The sequence below is a fragment of the Halichoerus grypus genome, chromosome 5, assembly GCF_964656455.1.
Source record: "Halichoerus grypus chromosome 5, mHalGry1.hap1.1, whole genome shotgun sequence".
NCBI classification, from domain to species: Eukaryota; Metazoa; Chordata; class Mammalia; order Carnivora; family Phocidae; genus Halichoerus; species Halichoerus grypus.
The window spans coordinates 81,123,723-81,145,166 of NC_135716.1; the positions used below are offsets into that span (position 1 = coordinate 81,123,723).

At 40.6% G+C, this 21,444-nt stretch overlaps 1 protein-coding gene across 2 annotated transcripts; it reads right to left on the reverse strand.

The window, feature by feature from the left end:
• Positions 1-3,359: 3,359 nt before the first annotated feature.
• Positions 3,360-21,423, reverse strand: MCM4 (minichromosome maintenance complex component 4). Of its 2 annotated transcripts, none has more exons than XM_078072403.1 (16): positions 21,196-21,423; positions 20,654-20,818; positions 20,146-20,306; positions 19,950-20,051; positions 19,613-19,708; positions 19,436-19,531; positions 18,064-18,202; positions 15,473-15,693; positions 12,018-12,138; positions 9,643-9,902; positions 8,820-9,185; positions 8,240-8,367; positions 6,935-7,142; positions 5,666-5,894; positions 4,974-5,107; positions 3,360-4,123 (listed from the first exon to the last, which is right to left on the reverse strand). In XM_078072403.1, the coding sequence occupies exons 1-16, from the start codon at positions 21,263-21,265 to the stop codon at positions 4,031-4,033; spliced, it is 2,589 nt and encodes an 862-aa protein (XP_077928529.1). In that variant the 5' UTR covers positions 21,266-21,423; the 3' UTR covers positions 3,360-4,030. The 2 variants fall into 2 exon arrangements, with proteins under 2 accessions (XP_077928529.1, XP_077928528.1); XM_078072402.1 differs by having other exon boundaries at positions 20,146-20,309.
• Between the last annotated feature and the right edge of the window lie 21 nt (positions 21,424-21,444).

Below are 21,444 nucleotides of genomic sequence, written 5' to 3' on the forward strand. Positions count from 1 at the left end.
GTCTGAAATTTATTTCAAGAAGCTTTAAAAACTGAGGCACTTGGGGGTTTAGTCAGTTAATTGTCCAACTTTTGATTTCAGGTTGTGGGATTGAGCCCCACATTGGGCTCCCTGCTCAGTGTGGAGTCTGCTTGGGATGTCCTCTCTCCCTTTCCCTCTGCCCCACCCCCCACCCCACTTGCACTCTCTCTCTCTAATATAAAAAAAAAAAAAATCTTAAAAAAAAGTTTTAAAAATTGAATTGCAAATGTATTTTAAGAAATTACCTTAGATTTAATAAGTAATAGCACTCTCTTAAATATGCCCCCACCTGTTTGCTAAGTCATTAAATTCTGGTTTCTTTATTCTTGCAAAATTTTGACTCCTTTGGATGGAATTGATTATATTTATGATGGATACTGGAAGAAAAGCATGTGTATATTTGTGTAAATCAAATAAAGCCATTCTAACTAGCAAGTTTATCTCTCAGGGTCAAAATCAGAGAAAAAAATTCAAGTGGAATATATTATGCTATAGTGTTTTTGAAGAAATGTATTCATAGGAAATTAAGCTGAAACTGTATTGTCCTCGTAAGAAAAACCCATATTCTCCTTATTCTGTTCACACTAACAATACCGAGCACTTACTATACCAGTGTCCTAAGCACTGTAAGTTGGCAGGAAGCCATGAGTCAGGATGTAAGCCTGGCAGCCTGCATCTGTGCTCTCTTAAACCACCTGATACAAATAGGGGGATGCTCTTCAGACCAAGGTAGTGGCTCTCGACCTTTCCTACCCCATACTCCTGAGGGGTATGAGATGCTGCAGCTGAGTCATGAGGCACACCTCTCAGGGAGCATCTGTCAGAATTCAGGGGGCAGAGCTCTAATTTAACACATGCTCTTATTCTTCCATTCCACATCCTGAGATTTCACTGATTTCAAGAATGTTCTCTGATAATTTTTATATCCTCATTCTCCCTTCATAGGAGGCAATTCTCTTTACAAATATGTTAACATACATCTATTGCCAGGCACTGCACTGAGGTGATCACCATCCCTGCTTTCAGAGACCTACAGACCACTGGGCAAGTCATAGATGTGAACAAGAAATTCACCAGGGGCGCGTGGGTGGCTCAGTCGTTAAGCATCTGCCTTCCGCTCAGGTCATGATCCCAGGGTCCTGGGATCGAGCCCCGCATCGGGCTCCCTGCTCGGCGGGAAGCCTGCTTCTCTCTCTCCCACTCCCTCTGCTTGTGTTCCCTCTTTCGCTGTGTCTCTCTCTGTCAAATAAATAAAATCTAAAAAAAAAAAAAAAAAAAAGAAATTCACCAAAATAAAGTTAAATTCACTATGATGGAACCACTCAGCAACAGGATAGCCACATTATTTTCGTTCAACTAAAATTCCCTTAAAACCAAACTACATATACATTTCATTTGCATTGTATAGTATTTCCATCTTGGCATTGAATTAAAAGGTTTAGAAAAAAAAATTACTAATGTATAAACTTCAGGGAGAAAAATCTTAAGTCAACAACTATTTGAGTATACATTATTTCCCAAGCAATTTCAGGTACTGTCAGGACATATTCAATTGCAAATATGGCTTCCAATTTCCTAGGCATTACTGCAGGCTAAGAATTTGGAGAAAGAATCTGTCTTTATTTCCTATATCAACAACTCGGCAGAAGTGTATAATCAGCTCTGGAACTTTATGACACCTTGATTTCTAGCTACCTAGTACCTAGTACCTAGTGGCAGCGATGGAGTGTTTTTTAATTAGTTTATATTTGTACAAGGGACTCATCTTTTTGTGACCTTATTCAGTATGTGATTTAGGGGAAAAGCCAAGAGAGCTCATTCTCAGTGGCCATAGGATGGTTTCCAATTACTTTCAGGTAACTTTGCCTCACAAAACCCTACACGTGTAGTTTTCATGATAATGTATGCTATTTACAGCTTATCAGTGGCAAGCTCAAGTACAGCCTAAGAACCAGTTATCTCTGAATAACTCAAGAGATGTGAGTAAAACTTATTTCTAGTCTGAATAACATGTGGTCACAAGAACACAGTTCAACAGATTCAAACCTCTCCTCAGTAGAACATTTATGAAGAATGTATCACGTGACAGGCACCAAGGAAACTTCTCCGCGTGGTTTTGGAAATGTAAGGAATGTGTCCAAAAGCATTGAACAGTTAAAAACCTGAGTTATAGCCAGAGCATGGCATAGTTACATAAAGTTAAATTTTTAATCAGAAGACTTGACTTTTAATTCCAGCTTCATCTCTTGCTTTGGGTCTTCAGGCAAGAGATGAGACTTCTTGCTTCCTTCATCTATAAAAAGGAAAGACTGAACCTACAGAGTGGCTGACAATTACATATAAAAGGGTGTCCTACACAGTGAGTTCACTGAGGAAACTTCACTAGTAAAGTCACTTGCTGGGCAGTGGGCCTGGATCCTTTGGTGAAGCCCCAACCTAACTACCGCCTCCTTCAAAATATAAGGCATTTTGCAAACCTGTCAAGAACGGCACGTAAGAATGATGACTGACAAAAAGAGTTTGATGAAAATTTGACTCTAAGGGCACCTGGGTGGCTCAGTCAGTTAAGCATCCGACTCTTGGTTTCAGCTCAGGTCATGATCTTGGGGTCATGGGATTGAGCCCTGCGATGGGCTCTGCATTTAGCGCAGTCAGCTTGAGATTCTCTGCCTCTCCCTCTACCCCTCCCCCTTGTTCACATATGCTCTCTCTAAAATAAATAAGTAAATAAATAAATAATAAATAAATAAAATCTAAAAAAAAAAAAAAAGCCTCTAAATATCATTCCAATGTTAACATTTTAATGCTATTTAACCATTCAGTTAGTCCTATCATTTTCTACGATACTGGATTAATGAATGTTGATCCTAAATTATTAAAGAAAAGGCTAACTCATATAATAACTTCAGTGTTTCAGAGATTATTTATTATAGTCCTATTTCCATATAAAATTCCAGCCTATGGTGGTTTTATAAGAATAATGCCTGCTACGGAATGCCTGGGTGGCTCAGTTGGTTAAGCATCTGCCTTCGGCTCGGGTCACAATCCCAGGGTCCTGGGATTGAGTCAGTCTCGCATCAGGCTCCTTGCTCAGCAGGAAGCCTGCTTCTCCCTCTGCCTGCCACTCCCCCTGCTTATGCTCTCTCTCTGATAAATAAATAACATCTTAAAAAAAAAAAAAAAAAAGGATAATGCCTGCTAGGATTGAAATAAATTGGAATTTATAGTGAATTTTTTTTGTGCGTTCTAAAGTACTTACCACTATCATGAATTTCCATGAATATAGTGTTTATTAAAGCTTTTTTTCTTAATGAAAAATAATACCAGATAACCAAATCTTACTTATTCAATCATTTATTTAGGAAAAAGTTTACATATTAGGAAAAAGTAGAAGTGAACCTAGAATCTAATCATTTCCAACCACCTATTTTTTTTTTTTTAAATCTTATGGAAGCCATGAGAACAAGCCTCTAGAAGGAATTACACTTGAGAGCTGTAAGGGGGAGAAAGGCTCTGGTCCTTCATTACCTCACAATGAATGATATGCACTGGCTAAGTTTTATCTCATATTACAAAAACTTCAAGCATACGGATGATTGCCTTTAGAAAGTCCAGCACAAAAAACATGACCCATGACCCAGACTGCCATCTCCAAAAAAGACTGACATCCTCACATATACATACATACATACATATATATATGGCAATACAGATTAAAAGCCCTGGTGCTAAAATAATGGCACTTAAAAAAAAAATAGCCTCTACTGTAAATTGTAAATTGGCACAGCATTTTCACTTAAAATGTTAAACAAGTGAACACATACACTTCACTATGAAAACTGAACCTAGGTTAGGAAATTTTTATGGAGCCTAATAATGACTTTAGGAATCTATTTGCACTGACAGCAACAGTGGCAGCCGATTGGCCCCTATGCAGCACACATATGTACACAACTACAACACCCAAGTGCAGATAAGCCACACACAGACAGCACTGCTCACAAGAGCTTCAGAGCAAGCGGACAGTTTTGCCAGTTACTGTTAAGAAGTCATCATCAGCCAAGGCACGCAGGGCTTCTTCAAACATATCTTTGGTAATAGCCTTGGGGGAAGAGATGAAAACAATTATTTTACATGTCAAGTACTCCCTTAACTGTTAGATACACATTGATTTCAATGTAAAGAATCACCAGTCTCTTTTTTTTTTAGTGGCTATATACATTCCTTAGGTTCTAACTCAGGAGAGGCAACCATTTCCTGTAGAGGGCCTGATGGTAAACAGACAGGCGGGATGTCTACCCATATGGTCTGTAGAAATATAGAAATATCCAACTTTGCCCCTGTAGTGCTAATGCAGCCGCAGAAAATATGCAAGTGAAGAGGCGTTATGAAAGCGGGCAAATGGCTGGACTTGGACCCCCAAGTTCTTTTCACTGGGCAACCCAACTTTATTTACAAAAGGGAACCTGATCATTTCATCATTTAAGTAAGATGCATGGCTAACATGCATGGTTAACACTATGTATAATAGGAAGAAGCTGCAAACATCCTAAATGTCCAACAATTGGTTAGGAAATGATGGAATAGGCATGCAAAGGGATCTTACCCAATCATTATTGTTATTAAGTCTATTTGCCATCACAGATGATGTTAATAGCATATTTTTAATTAAAACCCAAAGAAAAAGCAAGTTATATAACAGTGTAACTCTAATTGACTATGTTCATTTTTCAAAGAAAAGACGTGTACATATACACATACAAAAACTATTAAAGGAATACAGCAAAATTTTGTGATTATTTCTTGGGTTTATGGGTGATTTTACTTTTTTTAAAAATCCAGATCTACATTTAATACTGAAATTAAGGAAAAGACTTAAAAAAACCTTAAAAGTAGTACTAAATTAAAAAAGAAAAACTCCATTATGCAAAAAATACTTATAAAACACCTACTATGTCAGATTGTCCCCGGATGTCTTCAAAAAGTTGCTGATATTTTAGAGCTGGTGTTTTGCCCTTAGATAAAATAAGTTTTTTCAATGCTTCAGCTAACTCTTCTTTCCGTTTACGAGAGGTGGCACTCATTCCTGATTTAAAAGAAATGAAAAAAAAAAATTAATGAAAGTATTTCTGCTACAAGGAATTTGAAATATTTCAAATTTCCATAAATATTTCTTTAGCAGTGTTGCTACAAAAAAAGGTTAGTGGACAGTGGCTGAATGCAAAAATATATTCAAAATTGTGAGTTCTGAACTCTCTGCTGTTTCCAATTCTCTATAAGCCAGTAACTGCTTGTTTCCACTGAAATGCAGTCCACATAATCTGTATAGCAAGTAGACAGCGCTCATTAAGAAATGAATTACTTCTTTAAAATGGACTAACACAGGTGCCTAGATAGCAGAAGAACACTGTGAAATTAGATACAACACTGTGTGTGTGCATGCAGTGTGCTAGGCATATTTTTCTCAACTTTTAACAGATTCTCAAAGAGGCCCTAATCTGAAAAAGGTTAAGAGCCTCTGCCACTTCAAATGATTTAATTGTTAGCTCAAATATGAAATATAAATTACTTGTATGTTAAGTGTATATATATATATGTATTAAAAAATTCTCATGTGCTCTTATGTTCAATGCAAACAACAGACCTGTAGTTAAAATAGATATGTCCACAATGCCAGTCCGGGGGTCAGTGGCAGACTGCTTTAGAGCTTCCCGATGGAGACGTTTTGCTTCTTCAACATCAACTGCTTCAACTTTGCTTGAGAATCGTACTTTAGCATGGGCTTCTGCTAGTCGAATTAATGACTCCAGCTGTCGAGGGTATGCAGAAACCATTCCTCGGCTGCTACCAATCTTCCTCATGTCTACATAAGCCTAGTGTAGACAGGAGAAAAAAAAAAAAACACCCAAAACTCCTTGTAACAATACTTCAATTTTGTGGCTAAACTCTGAACAGTTAGGATTCTATTAAATAAACTACCAGCTGCCAGGTGCAGTACTAAGGGGAATTAGAAGTCGGATCTTAGCCTTGGGCCTTATAGCTCATCAAGAAGGTGGTATCTGATGTGGCTATGAAGAATGAAGAATGGGAGTGGGCAGGGAGGTGTGTGAGGCTGGCACTCAGGGGACATGGTGTGTTGGGGTAAAGGGCAGGTCACAATTACAGCAGAGGACTATCAGAGCGCCTGTCTGAAAAAGGTGCTCAGGCACCAACTCTGGTTTATGCCCCTGCTGAGGGTTCATTTAATGAGTGAGGCATGCAAAGATTACTGGAATAATGAATAATGAATAAATAATGAATAAAGCTGAGTTGTATTAAACTCACATATATATAACATAACTTTATTTTTTTTTGAGCAACTCTCAAGTATATGATACAAATGGAAAATTACAAATCACCTATAACTTTCTTTGAGTATTTTCAGGTGTTTAGTTAGGATGTAAAGCCATCAAAGCACCAAGAACCTTCTTAATATCATAACGTATGAATAACTGAAGGTGTCATTATGCACTGCTGTCCATGTGAAAGGATACTGAAAAGTGAACACCAAGTACTCACAAGTCATTTTGCTTTTTAGAAACAAGCAAATGGAAGCTCAGAAAAATTAGATGACTTCTCCAGAGTTACAAAGTTACTAAGTAGCATAACTTCTATTTCAACTCATGTATTCCGATCTTAAATTCACTGTGCTTAGAAATATTAATTATAAAGAGTTTGTACGACATATATAAAAAAAAATCTTTTCCCCTTTTTTATCTTTGGAAAAGTCAATTTTGCAACGCAGGAGGAAAAAGTAGTTATAGGAAATAGGTTATCAATAAAATTACTTTTTTAAGGGAGATAGTCAGCTAGTTACATTAATGCTACTGGCTATAGGCTCAACAAAAACATTTTTCAGGGTTTAAACACGGACCTCAATGAGAGCCTGGCTGGCTTCCTGGCTCAGACGAGGCATGACCATGCTGTGGGCGTAAGCAATGTAGTCCTTCAGCACTGCCATGTCCATGAACTCCTCCTCCACTTGCTCCTCGCTCTGGTAGTACAAAGCGACGAGGTGGTGGGCCAGACGCCTATCATAGGCTTCGTCCTGAGGGTCCAGCATGAGGAATATCAAATCAAACCTGAGAAAATATTGTAAAAACACTGTTTTCCTGCTTGGGACACCAACACAGCCACATATGTAACTTAAAAATTGCTCCTGGGGATCCTGGGTGGCCCAGTCGGTTAAGCCTCTGACTCTTGGGTTGGGTCATGATCTCATGGGTTGAGATTGAACACTGCATCGGGGTCCGGGGTCCATGCTCAGTGGCAAGTCAGCTGGAGATTCTCTCTCCCCCTCTCTCTCTGCTATCCCCCCTCCCCTAAGTGCTCTCTAATTAAATAAATCTTAAAAAAAAAAATTGCTCCTGAGCCACCTAGGCATGTATAGTTAACATGTGTGTAGTCAGGGCTGCTGAGGGAGAATTAAGAGTCTGCTGTCCAGTTGTCTGGTGAGCCTTCAGATCAATCCCTTTCTCCCTAATCTGGCCCCAGCAGGCACCCACTCTTCTGGCCATTAGGTCTGCCCAGGAAATGGCTGGTCACCAAACAGCTCAGTCAAAGAAGTAAGATTCTTTCAAGGGAACTGTTATTGTAATTTTGAAGACTGGAAGATTTAAAGGAAAAAGCATTTAACTGTTTTGGAAAAAAAACAACAAAACACAACTTTGGGAACAAGTTGAATAATTAAAATCTAAAATCCATTTATGAATACTGTAAATACTATTATAATCTAAAATACTATTTATGAAATACTATTACAATCCATTAATGAAATATTTGTAGCAGTATGGTTGAGAAAAACTGTGGACTACACAACTCTAACAAATTTAATTTTTTAGAACCTTATCTGTCATGTGAAGCTTTTCTCTGTACTTTGATGATATTCTTTAGCAACTTTAAGACTGAGATGAGCAGTAAGTGATGGGCTTCTGAAAAAGATGCCAAGGTGAAATGTGTCCTAACAGCTTCAAAGAATGAATAAATGTTAAGGTGCTACCCACGGCTGAGTAGAGAAACACAGGCCTTGCCATGAAAACCTGACTACCCATGTTAGAAAACTTTGCATTAGAGGGAAGAACTTATGATGCTACCACTTATTGAATTTTATTATTTCCTTTTATCTCAACCTGAAAATTCTACAAATGAGCAAAGTAAGATCATCTTTATGTTCTCATACCTTGATAATAATGTGTGAGGTAGCTGGATATTTTCAATGGTAGTTTTTTTAGGATTCCATTGAGACTCAATAGGATTTGCTGCTGCCAGGATAGAGGTACGGGCATTGAGCTGGCAAATAATCCCAGCCTGTCAGAGAAAACAGTGCAGTTAGAAGCTTCACCCTGGTGCTAGCAGGAATAGCGTGAGCTATCTTCACCTGGTGTGCCCTTTGCCATATATCCACTGTCACCAAGAGCCACACATATCACCTTGGAAGGATGGTATCAACAGATTTATCTGGGACAATGCCATCCTCAGATTCACGCCAACAACTGTATTTTAGACAAATGTATGCTGGAACCACATTCTTCTCAGAAACTAAACCCCCTGCATGACCTTTAGGACAAACTCAAGTTCTGTGAATACCATGTATTAGTGGGTTAGTATAGCAAAAAAGATGAAAGAGGAAATAATCAAAGACATTTAGCTGAAACCCAATAGGAAAAGTATTCATGAGTTTCCCAAAGTTAGAACCAAGGTGAATACAGATGCTACATTTCTAAGTGTGCCCATGTTTACACATGGAGAATGGGCCTCACCTTTGCAATGGAAAGAGTCTGCTGTTCCATGACCTCATGTAGTACTGATCTTGTACTTTCATTCATCTTGTCAAACTCATCAATACAGCAGATACCATTGTCACTCAGGACAAGGGCACCAGTCTGCAAGACAAGCTGCCTTGTCTCAGGGTCTTTCATCACATACGCAGTGAGGCCGACTGCACTGGAGCCTTTCCCGGACGTGTACTGGCCCCTGGGGACCAGATTGTACACATACTGCAGCAGCTGGGACTTGCTGGTCCCAGGGTCACCACACAACAGGATGTTGATCTCAGCACGAAATTTGCCTCTTCCTGTGTGACTAAAATCCTTTCTTGTTCCACCAAAGAGCTGAAGCAAGATTCCCTAAACAAACATGTTTAAACATTCACTTACTACAGAGTAACTGAGATCTAGTTTAAATGTTAGAGGTATTTTCTTATCCTGTGAATAAAAAATTGTAATTAAATTAAGGGAAGGTATAAACACGACAGTGCTTTAAGTTATCACTAACCAGTTTATATAGAAGCACATACAACTGTGCCAGAATGGTGGCCATGTAAATCCCTATTCTGACCCCATCTGGCTTTTGCTATGTTTAGAAACATGTAAGTTCAATGTAGATATGAGGAAATGAACAAGGATGCTGGGATTCTTGTCAACCAACAACCAAGTTAGATGGTGAGCACCTTGCTCTGTGATCAGGCAACAGTTCTTATCCTTTAGGGGTGGGGGGGAGGGTGATGGCAGTAGGGGGGGATGTTCATGCCTTTTGATCTCAAAGAACTATAAATCCTGATCAAAGTTAAAAGTCCACTGCTACCTTCTTTATATCTTCGTGTTCATAAATGCTTGGAGCCAAGGCTGACGCAAGTCTCTCATAAATGTCTGGCTTTCTAGAAAGTTCCTTGAGCAATTCCACACGCTTCTCTGAAAAAAGTTTCTGCTCTGCTTCTTCATCAAGGCCATGCAGACGTTTTGCATCAGTTTTCCGATAGTGAATGACATCAATGTGGGTTTTGTAGACAGACTTCACATTACTCACTCTTGAGTTGACTCGAACAGGAACAGCTCGATAGATGCCTGAGGGCACAACCAAGAGATGCTTTTACCTTCCCTAAATGGCTCATAAACTAGCAGGCAGCACTTAAAAGATCTGAGGGCTGGCAGTGGAAGTGAGCTTTGAGCACACTGCCTTCATGGCCCTCCTAGAGTCAAGGACTCAGGCCTATATTGCAAAGCTCCCTGCTGAAGGGGGCAAGGCAAGTTGGGAAGAACACAGGTTTTTGAAAAAAAGCAGACCTAAAAACATGTTCATCTGTGACCATCCGTTAGCTCTATGATCTTGGGCACCTATCTGAGTATAACCATACTGCACATAATCATTCTGAGATTTAAATGAAATTACTCTGGCTTTAGCACAATGCTGGCCTACAGCTGTGTTCAATAAATAGTATTTTTAAATAGTATTTTCATTTCTCTTAAGTTGAATGTACAGAATCTGCTTAGTAATTACTTGGCTAGAACAAAGTACTAAAATCCTGTACCAAAAATTTGGAAAGGAAATCCTAAAAGCTCTTTTAAAAATGACTCGAATAAATAAATAAAATCTTTTAAAAAATTACTCAAAAATTATTTCACAGACAAGACAGTCTACTGAGTCAAAGGTAAAGATATGGTAAAGGAAAAATTACTACATGTTAATAATAAGAAGTGTTTCTAGGTGAATGGCCATAACCTCACATGCTTCCTAAAGAATGTAATTTAAGAACATTAAAAGAAATAAATGAACAATCAACCCTTCAACCATACCAACTCATTTATTCTCCAAGAAGAAGTTTCCCAAACTGACATTTGTGATGTTTATCTTTTTTGACTTTCAATCTAGAAGGCTTGGACTCTGGGACAATCCAATTTCTTGCTGTTTTCTGAGGAGCAAGCATCTGCTCTCTCTATCACAGGCTTCTCAGCAACTTACCATAGATCACCAATCCTTTTGTTTATTTAGCAGGTCAATGTAATTCTTTTTCAAAACATAAAAACCAGTTTATATGTAACATTCTGAGAGTACACAACCTTCTTCATAGCAAGCTGAATTAGGGATGGATGACTAAAGTGGCCTAGTTATCTTTACTGGTGCTTGCAATGATTCATCATCACAGAACAACATCAATACTTATTTTACATCTATATGGTGCTTTCCACAGCCCCCATCCCCAAATACGTTCACCTGTATCATCAAATTAATTCCACTTGGCAGTTGAGGGTATTACAATAGCAGATTAAACACTTTATCAAAGGATTCAGACAAGTAGGATGGCAGAACAAGGATTGCACATCTTTCACTAATGACACATTCTTTCACGTTGTTAATGGACTACAAGTGCTTTTATAACTTAAGATTGCTATGGGCAGCTGTTGGGCTTCATACTGGGGAGACACATGATGAGAAGTCCCAACTCACTGAATACAACCAACGGGCTACACCAAGAGCCACGGCCACTCCCTGGACTCAGTCCCCACCTTGACCTCAATGAACTGTGCCTGCTGTCCACACAAACACAGCCCCTTTGAGAAACCAGTGCTCATGTTGCTCTGAAGCATCAAGAGAAAGACTGGCATATTCACATGGTACAGTGGAACGAGCACTTTCTTGGCCAGAAGAGAGGAGGAACCCTGTGTCACAGATTCCCATAGAACCTCAGCTACAGTGAGCTGCCAGTCTCTGAATCTCCGCTTCCTCTAAAAATACCATAATGTAACTCCTGTACAGAAGCAAGGTGCTCTGACCCATTTCCTCTCTATAATAAGTAAATGTTAGCCCTTGGCTGTACATTTGGGAAGTAAGTAGCAAATTACTTAAAATTCCAAAATTGGTGAGTGCTGCTTCCTGGAGCTGCTGGTATAACTCCAATCTTAGCAATACTAGTCTTGTCTGAGTTGTTTTTTTAAGATACCAATGCTATCAGGTCAAAATACACTCATAGCTCTGGAACGCTGAGAGCAAAGAGCAAGCAACTGCAAGGACAACGCACTGAAAGGTTCCATACTGCTAGGTAAAGAAGTGATTAAAGCATTACAGGCAGGACCAAGCCTCATGCCAATGAATTCATGACCAAGCCAAAGGATTGACTAAAAAGTATCAAAAAAAAAAAAAGCAAGACATACTTATCTCATTAATACAGCCTTCATTCTTACCTGTAACGTTCACTCTGTCTCCAGGCTGAACCTTGTCAACAAGATCATTGTGAGCAAAAAGGATGACAGTATGAGGCGTCTGCCCTGCAGGCATATCTTCAGGAGACTCTTGAAGTTTGATCTGAAAGAGCAGTGGAAACAGAAAACTCAGGAAATGACAAGCATAATTCAGACAAAACTGCCAGTCTTTGTACCACTCTATTTTTTATGTTTACCACATTTTTATTTTATTAAAAAGATTTCATTTATTTAGAGAGAAAGCATGCATGCATGTGTGTGCACCTGAGTGGGGGAGGGATTGAGGGAGAGGGAGGGAAGCAGACTCCCAGCTGAGCATGGAGCCAGCTGCAGGCCTCGATCTTACAACCTGAGCCAAAAGCAAGAGTTCCACACTCAACTGACTGAGCCACCCAGGCACCCCTACCACATTTATTTTTAAAACACGATTCTTGGGGCACCTGGGTGGCTCAGTCAGTATAATATCTGCCTTTGCTCAGGTTATGATCCCAGGGTTCTGGGATCGAGCCCCGCATCGGGCTCCCTACTCAGTGGGGAGCCTGCTTCTCCCTCTGCCTCCCCCAGCTTGTGTTTGTGTTCTCTCTCAAATAAATAAATCTTAAAAAAAAGTAAAACACCATTCTTTGTTTTTATCTCCAGATAGCTAACATTTTTTTTTTTTTTAAACCTTTAATGTGATATGAACATACATTTTGTAAGGATATTGTGTATTTACAAATTCTCCTATCTGGGGGGTGTGGTCAGTGATTTATGTGACTGTTTTTCGCCATTTCAAGGTTGTAGTGGATATTGCTTTGTATAAATGTTTGTCTAAATTTCTAATTATGTTTTTAGCAGTTACTTCTAGAGATTTCCTGGGTGGAGAAGTACACACTTTTCAGGTTCACGGTTAAGCACTTTTGTGCATCTCTCCTAGTCACTGCGTGCACCTCATAAACACTTAGCCTGGTTACTCATCTAACAGGTATTTGCTGAGCACCTGGCATGTGCTGGACCCTGGTTCTAGGTGTTGGGGACTCCACAGTGAATGAAGTCTTCCCTCAGAGTGGAGTGAGGACAGACATTAACATTTAACAGTGACAAATGTAATGGGCAGAAGAAAAAAAGAGCAAGGAACATGGGCAGTGGGGGTGGAGGAGACGCTTTTCATAAAGCAAGGTTAGGGAAGGCCTTTCTCAGGTCAAGGAACCTCTAGGCAGAGGTCTAGGGGACGTTAGGGAGGAAGCCATGTGTTCTGAATGGTAAGAACAGCAAGTGCAAAGGTCCTGAGGCAAACCTGTGCTTGGCTGAGAAGCCCTGTATAAGGAAGTGGTTGAGACACCATCAGTGAGGTCTGTGGGTACAAAGGTGTGTTGTGGTGATGATGTTGGGCCACATAGTTTGGAGACTACTCTAGGATACTAAGTTTTATTTCAAGTCAGTTTGGGAGTCTTTGAAGCATTCTAAGAAAGAATATTACACTATAAGCTCCTTGGGAGCATGGTTCCACATTTGTATCTCTAGCTCTCAGCACCATGCTGGCATGACTTGAGGTACATTTGCTCCAATAATTGATAGCAGTATTAGATGAAAATTTAGATCTATAATTTTCAATTCTTTGGTTAGTAAAAACGTTGAACACTTTTTCACATTTGCTAATATTTTTCTTATTGAGTCCCCATATGGAAATTAGCTTTGTAGTATTTTCTTTTTTAAAGATTTTATTTATTTATTTGACAGAGAGATAGAGAGAGAGAGCACAAGTAGGCAGAGAGGCAGGCAGAGGGAGAGGGAGAAGCAGGCTCTCTGCTGAGCAGGGAGCCTGACGTGAGGCTCGATCCCAGGACCCTGGGATCATGACCTGAGCCAAAGGCAGCCGCTTAACCGACTGAGCCACCCAGGCGCCCCAACTCTGTAGTATTCTGAACATATTTTATTTAAATTTTAAAAAGTTGTGGGCGCCTGGGTGGCTCAGTTGGTTAAGCGACTGCCTTCGGCTCAGGTCATGATCCCGGAGTCCTGGGATCGAGTCCCACATTGGGCTCCCGGCTCAGCGGGGAGCCTGCTTCTCCCTCTGACCCTATCCCCTCTCATGCTGTTTCTCTCTCTCTCTCTCTCAAATAAATAAATAAATAAAAATCTTAAAAAAAAAAATAAATAAATTTTAAAAAGTTGTTTAAACATTGTAACAAAATTTAAAAAACTTAACAGTCCTTGTCCCTGTGCCTACTTTAACACCATTATAATCAAGACAAATAAATGATTTTGACTTTTCCCACTTATTTCTATGTTGTTTTAATAACTTCATCTTGACATTTTCATTATTAAAGGGGTGCCTGGGTGGCTTAGTCAGTTAAGCATCTGACTCGTAGTTTCAGCTTAGGTCATGATCTCGCAGTTGTGAGACTGAGCCCCGTGTGGGGCTCTGCACTCAGTGTGGAGCCTGCTTCATTCTTTCTTCCTCTCCCTCCCCTTTTGCCCCTCCCTGTGCGCACGCTCTCTCTAAAATAAATAAAATCTTAAAAAAAAATTTCATTAAAGACACAAAAGCCAAACTTCCTTTAAAATGTGTGAGAAAAACTTCAGAAAAATTGTCAACTCATTCTGTACCAGCGGAACAGCTGCAAAATGACAAAATTTAACCAAGTAATTTTTACCAATATATTTTTCAAAATATTTTAAAGTAATCTCTACACCCAATGTGGGGCTCAAACTTCTAACTCAGAGATCAAGAGTCGCATGCTCTACCAACTGAGCCAGTCAGGCACCCCAATTTTTACTGATCGTATGTTTTATATGCTTTTGTCTGATATACTAAATTTTTTTTACAAGCTTAAGTATTTCCTATAGAAACATCTCATGTTAAAATTTTTTTAAAAGATTTATTTTAGGGCACCCGGGTGGCTCAGTCGGTTAAGCATCTGCCTTCGGCTCAGGTCATAAGCCCAGGGTCCTGGGATCGAGCCCCGCATCGGGTTCCCTGCTCAGCGGGGGAGCCTGCTTCTCCCTCTCCCTTTTCCCCTCCCCCATGCCCGTGCATACTCTCTCTCTCAAATTAATAAATAAAGCCTTAAAAAAAGATTTTAGAGAGAGAGGGGAAGGGGGAGGGGTGGGGGAAGGACAGAGGTAGAGGGAGAAAAAGTCTAAAGCAGACTCTGCACTAAGCACAGAGCTGGATGTGGGGCTTGAGCTCTCAAGCTGAACAGAAACCAGACGTTTAACCAACTGTGCCACCAGGCACCCCTCACATTAAATTTATAAGTCAAAAAGTGGAGATAACAGTGAAAGAATGCGTTTTTCTCATTATAAAGTATCTTAGGCCATGAGAACGTGGCATATATAGTAACGACCTGGTGCTCACTGGCAATTAAAAAGGAACATTCCCATCCCAAAGCTGAAACCTTAAGCACTAATATGCCAAAGGGGAGGCCTCCCAGGGTACCCAAGAAGGCACATACCATCTGCTTGTCAGAGAACACAGAGCGGTTGTGGATCAGCGCCATGCTGTGGGTGGTGTGGCAGCGCTCACAAACAGAGGGCTCGGCAATGCGGCCACGGTCAATCTCCACCCGAGCTGTATGCGCACACACTTGGCACTGGAAGAAGGCCTCTTGCATCTCTGGAATCAGCTGGGATGTCCTGATTACCATGCCACTGATGGCAATAAGCTGGTCGATGTCTACAAGGAGTTGGGGAGAGAGGTCAGCTTATCCATCAGCCACTGCCCACAGCCCAGCCAGAGGTGGTCTCTTCCCTGAGCTATATTCCTACCAGGGCAGGTCTGGGTCTGCCATCAAGCCCAGGAGAATCTTACTGGGAGATGCAGAGGTACCTGGGGATGGCTGGGGTCACAGGTAGGTGCTGTGGCCAGGGCATGAATGTTTCACTGGGTATCCTCAGGTCTGGCCTGGGATGCCCTTCCTGTGTTGTCTTCCTTCTTCTCAACTCCGATGGACCTCTGGCCTTCTGCCCCATGGCAGGCATCCACCACCTTCCTGCTCATCTACCCCCTGCTCCCCTCCACCTTCTGGGTTTGCATTAGAAGCTTTACACTTTTGCCTTCTTTGCCCCATGTTCTTCTGCCTCATGCACTGTATCATGTGGAAGTCCTGCTGTCTCAGTGTATGTGAAATGCATTGGCTCCAGAGCCAGATGGTCTGGGCTGAGTACCTGTGTGACCCTGGGGACACCCTTAGCCTCTCTGTGCCCATCTACACATGGCAATAATGGCACCTACCTTACACTTGTTGAAGATTAAGAGCCTGCATACATCAAGCCTAATAAGAACAGTACTTGGCAGAAATAAGCACTATATAACTTAGCCAATCATTACCATCTATATAAGAAAGCCCTTGTATAGAATATTTTTCACTCTTGCTCCTGGTTTGGACTTTCCCTGATAAGAAAACTTTAACCTAACTAATTCCCACTGCTGGTTCCAAACGAGTTATACTGTTACTCATAATCAACAAAACATGGCCTGTAGTTAGCCACAGCTGGCCTTGTAGGTTGTCTCAGCCTTCCAGTACTTATTGCTGTTTCACAAGGTCTTTCCCACTTGGTCTTGTCCTCCCTTCTACCTACTTACAAATCTTCCTTTCTTCTCTCCCTACCGATCCTTATTTTACTTTAAAAAGTAACCTCCGTAGTATGTTACACAAATCAACATAAAAGTTAAAAACTTTTAAAATCAGTTGAGTATCTGGCAATTCCTCTTCCTCTGAAATTATGATAATCTCCAGTCTTACCCTGAAATTCTTCATGTACCAATGCTCTGCCTCTGAAAGACGAACTATAGCACTCTCAGTCTCCTACTTCCTCCAATGTCTCCACTGAATACCCTATCACAGAAGTGAGGTTGGGAACCAATTTCATAAGAAAATATGTATTCCTTTATTCAACAGTGAACTCCAACACTTGCTCCTTTGTTAGCTGTTTCATTTTCTTATAGTGACATTTGTGTCTTTTGCGCATTCATCTATAGGGCTGTTTATAAATTCTCAATAGTTTTTATATCTTAATCTTCACACACGGCAAATACCATGTTTGTCCTGAATTTCACTCTTATGGCCGCTGTCCAGCTTAGGACCCTGCTGCTCCATACTGGAGCTACTATTAAAGTCTCTTAACTGAACTTCAAAATACCTTGCACACTAGACCCACCATGAACTTCTCAAGAGTAGCAAAAGCTTTCTCACTTTCTTCTGAACAAGTATCAATGGCTCCCTACTCACTCTGGAATAAAAATCTGTATTAAATTGGAATTCAAAGCTCTTCAGGACCCAGGCTTTCCAGTCCTCACACAAACATTTCCTCCCTTACTTTCTGCATCAGCCAGCACTTATAACCTGCATATAGCTCTGCTTTGCTTCTGCCTACATCCCCTTTGTGCTGTCCAGTGTGAATTCTGCTTTCCAAATCCTTATTATAATTCAAATTTCTCTTTTACCATGAACTCTTCCTACCTGGGTCTAGCATTCTCCTTCCCTCCCTGGGCTGAGACATCTCCTGCACTGCTCTCTTGTTCTATGTTTTCTTTTATTTACTTTCCAAACTAGATTTTTTTTTTAAAGGTTTATTTAATCATTTGAGAGAGGGAGAGAATCCTCAAGCAGACTCCCTACTGAGTATGGACCTGAGATCATAACCTGAGCCACAATCAAGAGTCGGATGCTCAACCCACTGAGCCACCCAGGTGCCCCCCAAACTAGATTCCTTTCTTAAGCTCCAAAGAAGGGATTATATTTTGTATTTGTTTTCTGCAGTGATTTTGAAAACGTGCCTACTTAGTAACTGTAAAATTATTACATTTGGGCAAGTTCACCTTAAGATAGAGAATTGTCAAGAGTTACAACCTCTTTTATGTAATTTCAGTTAAGTTAAAAGAAGGTAGGGTGGGTTGAAAGGCATATAGGGTAAATGAATCTGCCATATATTTAGTCAATTTATAATCTATTACCACCACTACCACATATACCAATTCTTTTAAAATTCCTTGACGAGAAAAGATTTTATTTTTACGTATTTTCCTGCTATTAAAAAACATTACCTTCTGGATTCAGGTTCCTCATATTTTTCGTCTTTAATGCATTGAATGGTCTTACTTGAATCTGATGTTCTAAGATTGAGTCAGGGTAACGATCAAAGAAGATCTCATTGACAGCCATGTCAAAGGTTGGGATAACTTCCTATAAAAATGAATGTAAAGAAGCCAAGCTGTGTTTATATTTCCATCTTTAGAATTAAATACAAGAAATAAGGCATTTCATATTAGCAAAGTATAAAAACAAATACATCTGGCATAATCCTTAAGTATCATCTCTATATAATCACAAACATGCTGTTTAAAAACATTAGGTACATTGAGACTGAGCTCTCTCACCTCTGCATATTCTCATTTTGGTTAAATGTGGTCATATATATGAAACCTTCACAATGTACTGACATACCTTAGGCTTTTAATTAGTAATGAAAAGTTTCTGAACTCAGAAACTCATAACTTTTATGTTAGGGAACTCGACCAAGGTCACACAGCTATTAAACAGCAAGATCAAGATATAAAACAAATATAGCTGATACTTCAATAATAAAATCTGACATAAAGCTTAAAATAAAAAGGTTATAAGGGTGCCTGGGTGGCTCAGTTGGTTAAGCGCCCGACTCTTGATTTTGGCTCAGGGCATAATCTCAGGGTTGTGAGATCGAGCCCCGTGTCAGTCTCTGCGCTGGGTCTGGAGCCTGCTTAAGATTCTCTTTCTCCCTCTCCCTCTGCCCCTCCCACCCCAAATTAAAAAAAAAAGAAAGAAAGAAAAAGATTACAACACGGTTAACATAATCTGCTACGGACAGCACACAGTGTAATGCATTTATTTATAAAATATTTTTGCTTAAGGGATGCCTGGGTGGCACAGTTAGTTGAGTGTCTGACTCTTCATTTCAGCTCAGGTCATGATCGCAGGATCATGAGATCCAGCCCCAACTGGGGCTCTGCACTGAGCCTGGAGTCTGCTTAAGACTATCCATCCCTCTCCCTCTGCCCCCACACCCCCCGCCACCTCCTGCGTGTATGCACTCTCTGAAATAAATAAATCTTAAAAAAATTTTTTTTTCACTTAAGGTAATTTACTTCATCCAACCCAAGCAGCTATGAATTTTAAGATTCACCATTATTTTAAATACTATTAAGAAACAACCTGCCAATTAGACTATGACCTGCCACTGACAATAATACACATCCCAATTTTGGAAACGTGAAAGTGTGAGGAAATGTTCATCTTAAAGGAGAAGAAATATGATTTTCTTAAGTTGTGGTGCTCTGGAGGCACATTCTTTTTGCTATCCAGGAAATTCTGCTATTCAAAAACCCTCTAGGTGTTCTGGGTGTTTATTATAATTCATCAAGGTCAAAATCAAAATCTTACCTGTGGGTAGCAGATGAGCTGTCTGTATAGATTTTTGTCAAATGATTTTATGTGTTCACAGTTTACATTTAAAAATGGCTCCCCGATGACATTTATCTAGAAGAGAAAACAAACAAGTTATGTTCTGCTGATTGTTTTAAAATGCATTAATTTGATTTTATAAGACTATTTGATTACCTCCCCAAGTCGTTGCATGTACAAAGGTTCAGTAATATCTATGCCAATATTTTCCTCTTCTTTAGCCAGAGGGTCAATAAAACGCTGAAGGAATCTCTTGATGTGGAGAAAAAAAGAGTAAGTTTGATGCATTAGGAATAACAACTACTTACAATGCAAAATATTATGAGTATGTCACTATTTGGAGACAGACGTAAATAGTATTTTTTCTTTTTAAAAACATCAACAATTCTAAGCCACCTAAAATTCTACCCCAGTGTTACAGCTACTGAGGTACTGTTTATAAACCTTTTCTCCCAGCATTTTCAGAACCCTAAAGTATTAAGGTACAGCTCACCTGAAAATTTTCTTTGCATGTCGCCACATTTACATCTGTTCCCCAAATCACAAGTTTTTGGCCTAGAGACTGCTCACTCGCCACTATATCTTCTGTTGCTGGCTATACAGAAAAATATGATAGAACCAGTTAATAGGGAATTACCCATTTTATGTTCCCCAAATGCCCCTATCAGAAGACTGTACTGTGTACTCACCACATCAGACTGCAAATCCACCTGCAGGCCCTTCCGTGCAGACCCCAGGTCAGGCCTCTGCCTCACAGGTGTGCCTCTAACACCACTCCTTGGAGTTCCCTCTACCCGAGAGCTGGGAGTGCCATATGTCAGCGGTGAACTAACGTCAAAGTCAAGGGGAACTGCTATAAAAACAAATTTGAAAGTCTACAATAAAATTCTGGTAGCCTATCAAATCCTAAACTACAGCATGTTGGATTTAAGTCATCTAAGCACAAGAGCAAATAATATTCCTTGTAACCTGTGGTGGTTAAGATTCTGAGGACTATTAAACCTTCTAGTATAAAAAAGCACCAAAACTTTTTTTCTGTTCACTAAGCCCGAACATGTACCTATCTTTGTACTCTTAGTGAACATACTAGCTCATGTCCGGTTACATCAACTACCCGTTAACAAACCAGCAAATCTGACCGGCTAAAGCATCATCCATATATTAACCACAGTAGAACTTAGATCGCCAAAAACATACTTGAGGAATGTATTTGAGCAGGGCTGGAAAATAACATATCCTGCGCGGCAGGGCTCTGCAGGTCAGCTCCAGGTGAGGTCGGCATAGCCTGTAACTCTCCTGTAGAGGTAGAATCTTCGCCTCTACGTCTCTGATATGGTGACGACCTGGCATCTTCACTTCGAGCTTGTGACATAGAACACAGAAAAGATGGCCATCAATTCTCACGTTTGGTCTTCCGGGAGTTCCATCAAGTCTCTTGGGAACAAATACAAACCAAACAAAACAGAGACAAATGGGCACGGACATGCTTAACAATTAGAAAGGGTGGAAACGAGGGCCCAGCACTGCCTGCCTCACAAAAAAAGTATCTGCACACTAGACCTGACAGAGCATGAGCAAATGCCCGCCGTCCTCACATCTTACTCCACCTGGGACTTAAAGACTGCGCTCAGAGCCAGAAATCAGGCGCACAGACCAGGTCTCTCTGTGGTGGCGGGAAAAAGCCAGAAGAGGGGAAGGGAGGGTAACGTGGCGGGCTCGACTCACGGTAAAGGACTTACGCGTCTGCGCAGGGGTCAACCGCCCGCGCCGGCTGCCGCGGCGGCTCGGGGTGGACGCCGGGGAAGACATGGTGCTCGTGGAATCTGCGCGAGAAAAGGGCAGGTTCCACCCGCATCCGCCCCGGCTTCCTCCCTCCCCACCGCACAGATACCCTCTCTGGGCTCCGCAGTCCACACGCTGCTACCGGGGAAACTCGCCTCTGACGTCCGCAGGGTACCCGGACGCACCGCTCTCCTACACCCACGAGC